A 15172-nucleotide genomic window follows, 5' to 3' on the forward strand; every position below is an offset into this window, starting at 1 on the left:
GACAAGATGACGGAGAGGATATTACACCTCACCCTAGAGATCCTCTTCCAGCTTACTGGAGAGGTGAGAGATTCTGATGACGTCACATTACATCATTCTTATCTATGGGAATAACAGATGGACAGAACTGGAGAGGTGAGGACTCTAGAAATGTCTATAGTGAGATTTATTAATTTGTCTCTCCATTACCAGGATTACACAGTAGTGAAGAAGACCTCTAGTGAGCGCTGTCAAGACCCTGTGTCTGAGGGATGGGGAAGACCCCTGAGCCCAATCATGGGGCCTCCACCTCAACCCCAGATGCATGAGGACTTCAATGACCAGAAGATCCTAGAACTCGCCTACAAGATGATTGAGCTGCTAGCTGGAGAGGTGACACTGCTGGGAATGCTGGGACATTATACAGTAACGATATGAAGGGATCGGGCGGATGACGATATCATTGTATGTGTCAGGCTCCTATAAGGTGTCAGGATGTCGCCGTCTATTTCTCCATGGAGGAGTGGGAGTATTTAGAAGGACACAAAGATCTGTACAAGGATGTCATGATGGAGGTACCCCAGCCCCTCAAATCACCAGGTAATAGACAGGACTAAATACACACGGACTATAATTATCTGTATGTAAAGAATGAAAGGTAGGGGAGAAAACAAGGGGATCTGCTACTTTGGATCTAATCCTTATAAACAGGGAGGAAATGGTTGAGGAGGTAAAGGTGGCTGGGACGCTAGGAGGCAGCGATCATGCTATTATAGAATTTTGGATAACTAGAGGAGGAAGACATGTGAAGACTCAAACTTCAAGGTTAGATTTTAGAAAGGCAGATTTTAAGAGACTCAGAAAGAGAATAGGAGGGATCCAATGGCTGGATGTCCTTAAGGACAAAAATGTCCAGGAAGGATGGGAAATTTTTAAAAATGAGATTCTCAAAGCACAATCGTTAACAATCCCGAAAAGTAGGAAGAATGGGAAGCATTTAAGGAAACCAGGATGGATGAACACAGAACTTAAACACATGCTAAAAAGAAAGAAAGAAATGTTTATTAAATGGAAAGAGGGAGGCATATCTAAAGAAGATTATAATGCAGTCTGCAGATCCTGCAGGGCACGTATCAGGTTAGCTAAAGCTGACAATGAATTAAGGCTTGCAAGAAATGTCAAAAGCAATAAAAAAGGATTTTGGGGGTATGTCAAAAGTAAAAGAAAAGTCAAAGATGCTATAGGATTTTTACAGGATGAAAATGGAGAAATGGTAAGAGAGGATGTTGAGAAGGCCGAACTTTTTAATTCCTATTTTGCATCTGTTTTCTCTCAGAAAGAAAATGTAACATCAACTGATCTTCACTGTCCTTTTAAAGGAATAGAAGAATCCAAGTTATCTGTAAACAGAAAGATTGTGAGGGAATATTTAGCTAACATAAATGAGTTCAAGTCTCCAGGTCCAGATGAATTACACCCCAGAGTACTGAAGGAGATCGTAGAAGAAATTTTAGAACCACTCTCCATAATCTTTGAAAATTCTTGGAGAACAGGAGAAGTCCCAGAAGACTGGAGAAGAGCAAATGTTGTTCCTATCTTCAAAAAGGGGAAGAAGGTGGACCCAGGGAACTATAGGCCGGTGAGTCTGACTTCTATACCAGGAAAGATCTTTGAACAAATTATTAAACAACATGTATGTAAGTACCTGGATAAGAATGAAGTGATTAACCAGAGTCAGCATGGGTTTGTAACTAACAAGTCATGTCAGACTAACTTAATTTCCTTCTATGACAGAATCACTGACTGGGTGGATCAGGGAAATGCTGTAGATATAGTATATCTTGACTTCAGCAAAGCATTTGACAAAGTATCTCACACCATCCTTATTGAAAAAATGACCAAGTATGCAATGGACCAGGCAACTGTTAGGTGGATTCATAACTGGCTTAGTGATCGGACTCAAAGGGTGGTTGTAAATGGCTTCACATCCAGCTGGATGAATGTCTCAAGTGGGGTACCACAGGGCTCCGTCCTGGGACCTGTATTGTTCAACATCTTTATCAATGATTTAGATGAAGGAATTGAGGGTAAACTGATTAAATTTGCTGATGACACAAAGCTAGGAGGGATAGCTAATACTAGAGAAGAGAGAGAGAGGATTCAAAAAGACCTAAATAAACTGGAGCAGTGGGCAGCAACCAACAGAATGGTTTTTAACAGGGAAAAATGCAAAGTACTACATCTGGGCAATAAAAATGAAAAAAGCATATACGGAATAGAGCTAAGCAACAGTACATGTGAAAAAGACTTAGGTATACTAATAGATCATAGACTGAACATGAGTCAACAGTGTGATGCAGCAGCAAAAAAGGCAAATACAATTCTGGGATGTATTAACAGAAGCATACAGTCTAGATCACGTGAAGTCATTATCGGTCTTTACTCCTCTTTGGTCAGACCTCATCTGGAATACTGTGTACAGTTTTGGGCACCACATTTTAAAAAAGACATAGACAAACTGGAGCAAGTTCAGAGAAGAGCGACCAGAATGGTGACTGGTCTGCAAACCATGTCCTATGAGGAACGGTTGCAGGATTTGGGAATGTTTAGCTTGCAAAAAAGAAGACTGAGAGGAGACTTAATAGCTGTCTACAAATATGTCAAGGGCTGTCACATTGTAGAAGGATCATCTTTATTCTCATTTGCACAAGGAAAGACTAGAAGCAATGGGATGAAACTAAATGGGAGGAGACACAGATTAGATATTAGAAAAAACTTTTTGACAGTTAGGGTGATTAATGAGTGGAACAGGCTGCCACGAGAGGTGGTGAGTTCCCCTTCAATGGACGTCTTCAAACAGAGGCTGGACAGACATCTGTCTGAGATGATTTAGTGAATCCTGCTTTGAGCAGGGGGTTGGACCAGATGACCCAGGAGGTCCCTTCCAACTCTACCATTCTATGATTCTATGATTCTATGAATTCAGTCCCTGTATGTATTTCCTCCAGATCTATCCAGCAAAAGGACAACACCAGAGAGATGTCCCTGTCCTCGTCTTTCACAGGACTGTAAACAAGAAGATCCCAATGTTCCTCAGGATCATCAGGTAGATGGAGAGAAGGTGTCATGAGATCTCCCCTATGATGTGTAGACGGCTGTGAAGTTCTTGTGCTCAGTCTTGTTTTATTCACCAGTATTATGTGTTTTATACTTGTGTAATGAGAACGGTGGAGATGGCAGGATTAGAGCTGATCATAGATGTGAGTTCTCATCTGTCTGTGATTTTTGCAATATTTGTTTCAGGGTGAAGATCTGACCCATAATCATAGTACAGAGAGATATGTGAGGGGTGATGAGTGGTGTAAAGAGGAGATTCCTACAGATAACCGTCCAGGTGAGTAGTAATCACTAAATTCAGAGAAGTCACAGATTATTCTCAGTCACCGGCTGTGGTTGCTTTATCGGTAGTGTAGTCCGGCCGTATCACAATCGTGTGATCACCATTTTGCCTCTAGACCACAACATTCTCCTCCACCGAAAACTGTTCAAATGACTTTGGGCTTTGAAAGCCATGTTCTATAGAGGTTATAACCTCGAAGATCCACTTACCCCCCTGGAATAAGAAGATGCTGACCGTTACCTGCCCAGATCTGTAAACTACAAAGCCAAATGACAGCGTACCTAGAATGTGCTGACAAATTAGAAAATAATATTATGATGGGCCTGTAAGAGAAAGTGGAGGGTAATGATGCTGTTGGCTTCCTAGATCCCTGATATATTATTGAATGAATCTACCTTCTCTCCCTTCTGTGCTGCTGAATATGATCATATGGTCCCTACAAGACCAGGTCCAGTCTTTCTGGCCAAACTTCACTTTTATGATTGACAACATTAAATGTGCAGTGAGGGCCAAGTGTGAATTTCTGTACAATAACAACAGAGTTTCCCTTTATCCTGACTTTTCAATTTCTTTTAAAACCAACTAACTTCAAACAGGATTGCGATAAATTACACAAAAAACATTACACCTGTGCCATGCTATATCTCTAAGCTGTGCGTGGCTGATGGCTGTAATATACATTTATTGTGTTGGCATGGCTCGAGCCCTGGTTTCATAGATTCACTCCACGTCATAAATTCCATTATGTTTTCAATCCTAAGGAATTCAGATTACTGCACAATCTCTCCTGAAATGGGAGCACTAATACTTTCTCTACTCTTCTGCTCCGGACTCATAGTAGCTCCAATGGTCTACCATAAATGAATGCAACTTTGGTTTAGTGTTGGAGCTCTCCCTTATATATACGTTGTTGTTGAGGATGTAACATATAATAAAAAAATGTCTTTTTTACGGGTTTATTCTGTATGATAGGTTGATTGTGGTGGGATCGACCGCCCTCCCTTTTGTGAGTCTGTAACTCCCTTTTGGTATTTAAAAGAAGGTCTGGTCTCTATTGCCTCTTCCAAATGCTCAAAATCTAAATTTAAGACCCCTCATCTCTGCACTATTATAAAAAGTTCTCTTTAAAATTCTAATATTTCTTCTTCAATCTCAGCTGACAGAAAATATTGGCCCTTATGATAGTTTAGATTGCCAAGAGCCACTGAGCCCCATACTCTAATTACCCCAGAGAGGTTTCTCCACTAGTTACTCATTTTTTACTGATAAAGACTGTTGAGTTTGATCATTTCAGTAGATGTGTTATTGACTATACTCAGTTTTTGACTACAGCAGTTAGTGCCCAAAATACTCAGATTTAACCACTTCCCACAGCCAGTTTTGTGTTCCTCATCAGCCCATTTTTCAGATCTGACTTGTGTCTCTTTTATGAGGTGATAACTTCACAAATGATAATCTGAAACAAATGGACCTTACAAATTATTTTCCAACTTCTCTTGAATCCAACAATCCCCTATATATGGTTATACACTACTGTCTGGGCACATGGCAGGTTAAGAAGGGAAGGAGCGCCATTTAGTTATCTGAATGCAGATCTTGCTGAAATAGTTGGCAGACACAATGTATTGGGGCACTGTTCATAGTCACCTGGCAGCTCAAAAGATGGCTACCACTAACAGGCTTGTCACTATCTACTCTATTTTCCAGATCCCAGGGATTGTCTTGCTCATCATCCTTTAACCCCTCTACATGGATCTGGAGTTACACAGAGACCCCTAAGCTTGGGCCACGGTGTTACTTGCTGTTCAGTGGTGTGAGATCAGAACAAGAACAGTCAGGCAGCCGGGTCAGAACCAGGAGGGCAGAAAAAATACAAAATCAGAAGATACAAGAGTAGTCAGTAAACGGGCCGAGGTCACAACAGGAAACAAATACACAAGCCGGGAGCTGAGCACAGAGGACTGAACCAGAGGAGAACAAGGCTGTATCTGGCAGCTCCCGGCAATATGCTTCCACCTTTAGTAGGGTGTGGTGCTCTCCAGTTGGCTGGAGTAGGGAGCAGATTACTCCAGCTGGACAGTACACACACCCATACTGCCAGACTGGATGGTACTACAGGTCCCAGGCACCCTAATCTTAGTGGCTGGACAGAGGCTGCACCATCCAGGGCTTCTGGTTCTGACATCTCCTCCATCACCAGCGCCGCCTGCAGAATGAATAAGGCGGCGCCTGGTGACAGAAGCACACATCGCAGGAGCAGATTCCAGAGGATATGGGACACAGTGAATTAATCTATGGGAGTAGTGACTATTTTGACTCCACGGCCACTTTCCAGAAATTATCACGCAATGGATGTTGGAGAGTGAAAATTGCACATTTGCCATTTTATTCCCAAACACATAGTACCCAGATTGTGCTACAGGAGACACACTCCGTAAATTAAGTAGGGTCTTCTCACTATAGTAATGCCAAACACATGGATGCTAAATGTGATCTGAGCACACTGCAAGGCTCAGAAGTGAGAGTGAGATTTAACTTTGGGAGAGCGGATATTGCTGGATTAGTTTATGGAAGCCATGTTGCTTTTCAGGAGCCTTGGAGCCACTAATAATGTGGAAACCTGTTTTTCCACTGATAGATGATGGACCTGAGTGGGGGCTTGTTTTTTGTGAGATGAGTAGAAGTTTTTATTGGTATTATTTTTGCCTACATAACATGGTTTGGTGGCTTTTTATTCCATATTTCGGAGGAGGAATTAACAAACAGTTGAACACTACGATCCACTGGTTCATCCTATGAGGTTTTCTATTAGACTGTGAAATGTTATTGTCCTGGTGAATAATTCAATATTTTACATAACTTTCCAGTTTAAGTAGAAATTAAAAAAATAATTCAAAAATAATAATTGGTTTTCTTCTTGGCAGATGACTGTACCAGGAGATCAGAGGGACAGCTGACATTTTCAATTTTTAAATCAGATGATCTTGAGATCCCAGAGGATACAATTGAAATGAATGCCATTACTCCAGATATACCATCATCCCTTCACAGCAAAGAGCTATCATCTGATCCTTTGAAACAGGTCCTGTCTTCTGATTCATTAGTGACTACTAAGGAAAGTCAAAGTCACAAAATTAGCATTAAACAACAAACTGCTCCTAATGCAAAGAAGCCATTTTCACTTTCAGAATATGAAGATAGTTTTTCCCTCGAAAAGTCTTTTCTTAAATATCAAAAAATTCACGCAGCAGAGAATAGATTTTCTTGTTCCAAGTGTGGGAAATATTCAAACCAGAAATCTAATCTTGATGGTCACCAGAGACTTCACACAGGGGAGAAGCCATTTTCCTGTTCAGAATGTGGGAAATATTTCACACAGAAATCAAGTTTTGTTAAGCACCAGAGAATTCACACAGGGGAGAAGCCTTTTTCCTGTTTGGAATGTGAGAAATGTTTTAGCCAGAAATCAGATTTGGTTATCCACCAGAGAAGCCACACAGGGGAGAAGCCTTTTCCCTGTTCCGAATGTGGGAAAAGTTTTAGCCTGAAATGGAATCTTGTTAGTCACCAAAGAACTCATACAGGGGAGAAGCCTTTCTCATGTTCAGAATGTGAGAAATGTTTTAACCAGAAATCAGCTGTTATGCACACGCCCGGGCTAAGCGGCGTGTGCGTGTGATTGTAGTGATTCCACTGGACCGTGCCGGAGAGTGAATGCCTGGAGGGGCGTGACTAAGTATTCACCCGATCCGACCAGGGTCGCACGACGGCATACGACGCCAGTGCACCAAGGAGGAACCGAGCAGAGGGACCAGGTGCTACTCCAGGACAGACCCCGGACACGGCTGTTGACCCACACAGGGGAATACAGGAACAGGCTGGTAGGCTGGTACACAGACTGGTGGGTATAGGCAGGCACGACTGGTATGCAGGCAGGCGGGTATGCAGGCAGGGGGGTAAAGACAAGCACAGCTAGAGTGCAGACAGGGAGGCACTAGCAGGTAGGAACACAGGCGGGATAGGACCCAGTACACACCGGGACTCAGGAACAATACAGGCAGAGGGTTACAGGCAAGCACAGCTAGAGTGCAGACAGGCTGAGCAGGGAGGACAGGGCTCTGTTCACACGGAACAGACAGGAAGGGAAAGACAGAGCCAGACACTCACACAGTACTTGCAGAGACAACAAGCAGGAGTTAGGTACGAGTTCAGACTCTGCAGAAAAAGGAAGGGAACGGACATAGAGGCAAAACAGGTAAAGGACAGGAGAGAGTTCAGACTGGAACTGAGTGTACGGAGGAGACCGACACTGCAGAGGGATACAGGAGCAGGTCTAGGTAATCGGCCCCTAGAAGGCAGGAGGAACAGGCAAGGAGCGTGTTCAGACAGGACAGACAAGAGAACACAGAAAGGACTCAGTTCAGACACGGGAACTAATACCGCAAAGCAGGAGACATACAGGACTTAGTTCAGACACGGGAACTAATACCGCAAAGCAGGAGACATACAGGACACAGTTCAGACACGGGAGCTGATACCGCAAAGCAGGAGACATACAGGACTCAGTTCAGACACAGGAACTGATACAAAAAGCAGGAGACATACAGGACTCAGTTCAGACACGGGAACTGATACAAAAAGCAGGAGACATACAGGACTTAGTTCAGACACGGGAACTAATACCGCAAAGCAGGAGAAATACAGGACTCAGTACAGACACGGGAACTAATACCGAAAAGCAGGAGACATACAGGACTTAGTTCAGACAGGCCTGGAAATACAGTCTCCAGGAAAGGCAGACAAGGAAACAAAGACGGGACCTGGCACCTTCAGAGTGCAAGCACACACTGAAGGAAAACACTATGCTCAGGCAGGGATAGAAGGGAGCTGCTGAGCTATATACCAAGTGACAGACAGCAATAGGCTGAGGACGCACAAGGGGTGTGACCCACAGCAGGTACAAAAGGCAGGAAGTGATCGGGCGCCGCCCTTAAGCAGCAGAAACAGACACAAACAGACAGCATGGAGGGAAGCCAGAGAGACATTCTGGACAGGAGATCAAGTGCGCCCTCTTGCACAGTGGGAGATGGACCACCATGCAAGGACGACGCCAGGTATGTTACAGTACCTCCCCCCTTACGCCCCCTCTTCTTCAGGCCTGCCAGAATCTTCCGCAGGGAATTCGAGGGCCAGTCGTTCACTGGGTTGGAGGGGGACAGAGACTTAAGGGTAATCTCTGCTTCGAGGTACATCTTGTCAAGCTCACAGGAAGAAATAGACGGGTTATCACGTACATAATGAGGAAAAGTCACTGTCTCTTTGTTATCTGGTGGTAACCCGGAGGATTCAGGAAACAACTGGAGGTCCTCCGCCGGGTCAGAAGAGTGCAGAGGCTCAGAGAAAACAACTGCTTCAGAGTACACTAGGTCGGACTCACTGGAGGAAGCAGGCGAGGTATCGGGTACTGAGTATAGGAAAGTCTCTGTCCATTCACCACCAGGTGGCACCCCGAAGGGTTCTGGAGACAGCTGGCGGTCCTCCGCCTGGTCAGAGGGGTGTAGAGACTCACGGGTAACCTCTGCTTCAGAGTACACTAGGTCGGACTCACTGGACGAAGCAAGCGAGGTATCAGATCCAGGATATAGGTAAGTCTCTGTCCATTCACCACCAGGTGGCACCCCGAAGGATTCTGAACACAACTGGAGGTCCTCCGCCTGGTCGGAGGGGTGTAGAGACTCAGGAGTAACCTCTGCTTCGGAGTACACTAAGTTGGACTCACTGGACGAAGCGAGCGAGGTATCAGGTACAGAGTATAGGAGAGTCTCTGTCCTTTCGCTACCAGGTAGCACCCCGAAGGGTTCAGGAGACAACTGGAGATCCTCCGCCTGGTCGGAGGGGTGTAGAGACTCGGAGGTAACTACCACTTTGGGGTACCCATTGTCAGGCTCACAGGACGAAGCGGACAAAGTATTGAGTACCGGGTGTAGAGAAGTCTCTCTCCATTTGTCATCGAGTGGTATCCCGGAGGATTCAGGAGGCAACAGGGGATCCTCCGCCAGGTAGTAGAGGTGCACAGACTCAGAGGTAACCACAGCTTTGGAGCATCCTTGGACATGCACACCGGTTAAAGAGAGAGAAGCATCTGATGCCGGGTGCAGGAAGTTCTCCTGTGTGGAGTCTGGATGGGCAGAAGTCTCTTCGGGCAGGAGAACTGGTGCACTACCCACGCACATTACCCATTGGGGTTTCTCCGGGATACAGGGAGATGAAGCTTCAGTAGGGACTTCAAGGTTGGGGTCAGGAGGTCTCAGGGAGGACAGACCCTGGCGTGACGGCTTGCCTCTACGTCTAGCACGTCTGGACTGCCTCTTGAGGTTGAGAGAAGTATTCCGGAAAGCGTAGTCACCCTGTGAGGATTCTGGGTGGGCAGTAGTCTCATTGGGCTGGAGGACTATTGCGCTACCCACACACATTACCCATCGGGGCTGCTCCGGGATATTGGGAGGTGAAGCTTCAGCAGGAGCCTCCGGGTTAGGATCATCGAAGACCATTAGAAAGGCCACCAGGAAGGCCATTAGGTCCCGGAGGATCGGATCCTGTGTTTCATATAGGGGGTTGATCCATTCCAAGGCATCACCCGCCAGGTAAGACATCATAAAGGCCACTTTAGCCCAATCGGAAGGAAAGTAGAGAGGGTAGGCCTTAAAGTGTAGCATGCATTGCTCCACAAATGCACGACACTGTCTTGGATCCCCATAGTAACGTGGCGGATCCGCAGGAACGAGAGCTGATAGATCCATCTGGACGGTGCGTAATTTCGCCTGGAACTCAGCTAAGAGGAAAAAAATTTATTTATTTATTTTAATGCATATATTCGCTGGAAAACTTCTCAGAGAGCGAAGGCCGTGGGGCTCAACGGGAACCATGGCCTGAGCATGCTGTTATGCACACGCCCGGGCTAAGCGGCGTGTGCGTGTGATTGTAGTGATTCCACTGGACCGTGCCGGAGAGTGAATGCCTGGAGGGGCGTGACTAAGTATTCACCCGATCCGACCAGGGTCGCACGACGGCATACGACGCCAGTGCACCAAGGAGGAACCGAGCAGAGGGACCAGGTGCTACTCCAGGACAGACCCCGGACACGGCTGTTGACCCACACAGGGGAATACAGGAACAGGCTGGTAGGCTGGTACACAGACTGGTGGGTATAGGCAGGCACGACTGGTATGCAGGCAGGCGGGTATGCAGGCAGGGGGGTAAAGACAAGCACAGCTAGAGTGCAGACAGGGAGGCACTAGCAGGTAGGAACACAGGCGGGATAGGACCCAGTACACACCGGGACTCAGGAACAATACAGGCAGAGGGTTACAGGCAAGCACAGCTAGAGTGCAGACAGGCTGAGCAGGGAGGACAGGGCTCTGTTCACACGGAACAGACAGGAAGGGAAAGACAGAGCCAGACACTCACACAGTACTTGCAGAGACAACAAGCAGGAGTTAGGTACGAGTTCAGACTCTGCAGAAAAAGGAAGGGAACGGACATAGAGGCAAAACAGGTAAAGGACAGGAGAGAGTTCAGACTGGAACTGAGTGTACGGAGGAGACCGACACTGCAGAGGGATACAGGAGCAGGTCTAGGTAATCGGCCCCTAGAAGGCAGGAGGAACAGGCAAGGAGCGTGTTCAGACAGGACAGACAAGAGAACACAGAAAGGACTCAGTTCAGACACGGGAACTAATACCGCAAAGCAGGAGACATACAGGACTTAGTTCAGACACGGGAACTAATACCGCAAAGCAGGAGACATACAGGACACAGTTCAGACACGGGAGCTGATACCGCAAAGCAGGAGACATACAGGACTCAGTTCAGACACAGGAACTGATACAAAAAGCAGGAGACATACAGGACTCAGTTCAGACACGGGAACTGATACAAAAAGCAGGAGACATACAGGACTTAGTTCAGACACGGGAACTAATACCGCAAAGCAGGAGAAATACAGGACTCAGTACAGACACGGGAACTAATACCGAAAAGCAGGAGACATACAGGACTTAGTTCAGACAGGCCTGGAAATACAGCCTCCAGGAAAGGCAGACAAGGAAACAAAGACGGGACCTGGCACCTTCAGAGTGCAAGCACACACTGAAGGAAAACACTATGCTCAGGCAGGGATAGAAGGGAGCTGCTGAGCTATATACCAAGTGACAGACAGCAATAGGCTGAGGACGCACAAGGGGTGTGACCCACAGCAGGTACAAAAGGCAGGAAGTGATCGGGCGCCGCCCTTAAGCAGCAGAAACAGACACAAACAGACAGCATGGAGGGAAGCCAGAGAGACATTCTGGACAGGAGATCAAGTGCGCCCTCTTGCACAGTGGGAGATGGACCACCATGCAAGGACGACGCCAGGTATGTTACATCAGCTTTGGTTAAGCACCAGAGAATTCACACAGGGGAGAAGCCTTTTTCCTGTTTAGAATGTGGGAAATGTTTTAACCAGAAATCAGATTTGGTTAAGCACCAGAGAACTCACACACAGGAGAAGCCTTTTTCCTGTTCAGAATGTGGGAAATGTTTTACACGGAAATCAACTCTTAATAAACATCAGAGAACTCACAAAGGGGAGAAGCCTTTTTCATGTTCAGAATGTTAGAAATGTTTTAGTTGAAATTTTTTTCTTGTTAAAGAGGTTGTGCACTACTAGGACAACCGCTTGTCATTTCTTGTGTTTGGCCTTGTTAAAAATAAAAGCACTCGGGGCATGGCGATGCTGAGGAGCTGAGAGGACGCATGAGATCTGAGCTCCCGCTATCCGACTCATAATCCTATACTCACCAGACCCTGATTTTCATTTATGTGCCCTGCAGCACAGCTCCGGAGAAGCGGGAAGCGGCTGGGCTTCTGAGGAACTGCTACGGAGAGGGCTCTGATCCATCGCGCTCTGTGGACCACGGCAGAGTAAACTCTCTGAGGAGCGGCGGCCATCTTGAGGGTTCTGCACGTGGCGCAGCTCACAGGCGCCACTGAAAATATATGCTGACAGTCGGTCTCCCTCTGAAAGGCCTGAGGAGCGACGGGCTTCTGGAGAGGTGCAGCAGTGAGTGTACTGGACAACCCGGTCCCGAGGCCTGTCTAGGGGCCATTGGAATATCTGAAGGAGGGAAACACAGCAGCCACATCCTAACTCTGCAAGGGGAAGTGTAAGCCCTGGGGCATGAGACTCTCAGCCTATATTTAGTCCCTTGCATTCATATATGGTACACAGAGTGACTGAAACAATATACAAAGCAACCAGAAACCACTATTTCCTCCAACTTTTATTATTGGAAATAACATATGTTTTCTACTGAAACTGGCATATAATTTATAAAAGATATTACTGAGGCACCGCTGCAGTAAAGATACCAGGTGGCAGCATTGTCCAGACACTGACCTCTACATAATAAATCTGCATAATATACAATTGGAGTAAACATAATACAATATATTCTGCCTATAACGTTACAAAATGAGCCGAGGGAAAAACTCTAGTATAGAAAATAAATTGAAAGACTTTGCCAGAGGGGACCCCCAGGAAAATTCTCGATTGAGAAAGGGGCCAACATCCTTGTCACATAAAACAACGGATCAACGTAAGAGTAATGTATCTGATGAGGAGGAGGGGGAGTGACACGAAGAAATGACTTTGAAGCAAGTTGCTGACCAACTTTTAGAAGCTATATCCACTTGCAAGAACTGTGACCGGAAAGATAGAGGAGGTTCTTTCAGATGTGGGCCTACTCCGCCAAGACATGCAAACTATGAAGAAACGTGTCACTAAGGCTGAGACAAGGGTATCAGAACTGGAAGATAAACTGCTACCTATTGTTAATAAGTTGACCAAGGTGGCGGGATCCATAACACCTGGCGCCAAAAAGCTGATGACCTAGAAAATCAAATGCGAAGAAATAATATATGAATTATTGGCCTACCAGAACGAACAGAGGGTCAGCATCCTGAAATCTATTTGGAAAATTGGCTTAAATCTACCCTAGGAGATGAATACTCCCCGGTCTTTGCTGTGGAAAGGGCCCACAGAGTTCCAGCAAACCCCCCCCCTCCTGGGGCCCCTCCTAGACCCCTTCTTGCTAGACTGATGAATTCTAAGGTCAGAGATACCATCCTGAGTTTAGCATGACAAAAAGGCTCTATAAAATACAACAATTCTGCAATTTCTATTTTCCCTGATTTTTCTGTGGAACTACAAAAACAGAGAGCCCAATTTATGGATGTAAAGAAGAAACTTAAAGACAAAGGGATTATCTATGCAATGGCTTATCCTGCTTGTCTCAGAATTGTTTCTGGAAACTCTACTACTTTCTTTGCTACCCCGGAGGAAGCGTTGGAGTGGCTCCAATTGCACCTAGAGCCTGGAAAAGGGTGACAGACACCCTTTGTGCCTCCGTTCCTATATTGAATATTGGGTTTGATGTAATTTGATACACCTTTTACATATGCGGGAGTTCAGACTTTGCATCGTCAAAGACAACATAATACCTCACACTGGGATCAGTGTTGGTATTCCCCGAAAGGAAGCGTTATAAGAAAAGTTTACTTCTTGTTTTGGTTGTGTTTAGGGTTGTTGTTTACAAGTTGAATGCTGTCAAAGTGCTCAATCCTTTTTGCTTTGTCTCCATGCAATATAATTTGTTGGGACCTATAGGGGCGATAGATCAACCTGGTGAGCCCCATAAATATATAAATTGGGTGGAAATTATTGGATACGTCAAACGGGAAATAATGAATATGAGCAGTAATTGTGTAATGGCCTTTTGTTTCTACCCCTCATATTTATTCCCATTTTCTTATATTAGGTAAATGGCATCGCAACTGAAATGTATGACATGGAATATAAGAGGTCTTAAATCCCCTAAGAAGAGGGTTAAAGTATTCTCGCAAATCAAAAATTACCAGCCACATATCCTGGCTTTGCTCGAAACACACCTCACTAGAGATTCAGCTAGGAGGCTAAATAAACCCTGGCTGCAATGGTCAATACACTCTTACCATACAAGCTGTTCAAAAGGAGTTTCGCTTTTAATCCACAAGGCCATTAGCTGGGAGGCCCGCAGAGACTCAGAGGGAAGATTTGTTTTTATAAATGCTATAATTGATTCTAGAGAGTATGTAATACTATGTATATAAAACCCACCTCCTGCTAATCTAATAATTGTCCAAAAGGCAGTAAGCTTTGCACTAAACTACCCGGATGCTCAGGTCTTGTGTATGGGGGATTTCAACCGGATTATGGATGAAAATTTAAATAGATTGAGAATTGGTGACAACACCAGAACGACAATAACACCATCTTCTAATTTGTTTTCAACCTATATGGAGAGTATTGGTTGGATAGACTTGTGGAGATTACATCACCCCGGAACTAAAGAATACACATGTTACTGCTCAACCGAATCTACGTTATCGCGGTTAGATTATATTTTCATTTCTAGTAATATCGCAACGTGGGTACATCGTATTGAGCATGGGGTAAGAGGGATCTCAGACCATAGTCCGGTGATACTAACGCTTAAATTTGACCAGGTACGAGACAGACCCACATGGAAACTTAATCCCTTTTGGTTAAAATTAATTGGTCCTGATGATAGAATACCGGATCAAATAGACTGTTTAGTGGAAGTACATCTGTTGCCAAGGAATATTAAGATTTTTTGGGATACACTGAAGGCATACCTTAGAGGATGCCTCTCCTCCACTATTACATACATCAAGAGAACGACTTCACAGGTTG

The 15172-nt window shown here is 45.3% G+C and overlaps 1 protein-coding gene across 1 annotated transcript; it reads left to right on the plus strand.

Moving 5' to 3' along the window:
• The first annotated feature begins 225 nt into the window (after positions 1 to 225).
• On the plus strand, positions 226 to 8698 carry LOC141194458 (uncharacterized). The gene is made up of 6 exons (XM_073662380.1): positions 226 to 372; positions 456 to 579; positions 1316 to 1618; positions 2988 to 3085; positions 3283 to 3373; positions 6304 to 8698. Exon 6 carries the CDS (start codon positions 6390 to 6392, stop codon positions 7056 to 7058), a length of 669 nt encoding a protein of 222 aa, XP_073518481.1. The 5' UTR covers positions 226 to 372; positions 456 to 579; positions 1316 to 1618; positions 2988 to 3085; positions 3283 to 3373; positions 6304 to 6389; the 3' UTR covers positions 7059 to 8698.
• The last annotated feature ends 6474 nt before the right edge of the window (positions 8699 to 15172 follow it).

This window comes from Phyllobates terribilis, unplaced genomic scaffold (genome assembly GCF_046119375.1).
Source record: "Phyllobates terribilis strain yellow unplaced genomic scaffold, ASM4611937v1 Scaffold_71__1_contigs__length_7168151, whole genome shotgun sequence".
Classification (NCBI taxonomy): Eukaryota; Metazoa; Chordata; class Amphibia; order Anura; family Dendrobatidae; genus Phyllobates; species Phyllobates terribilis.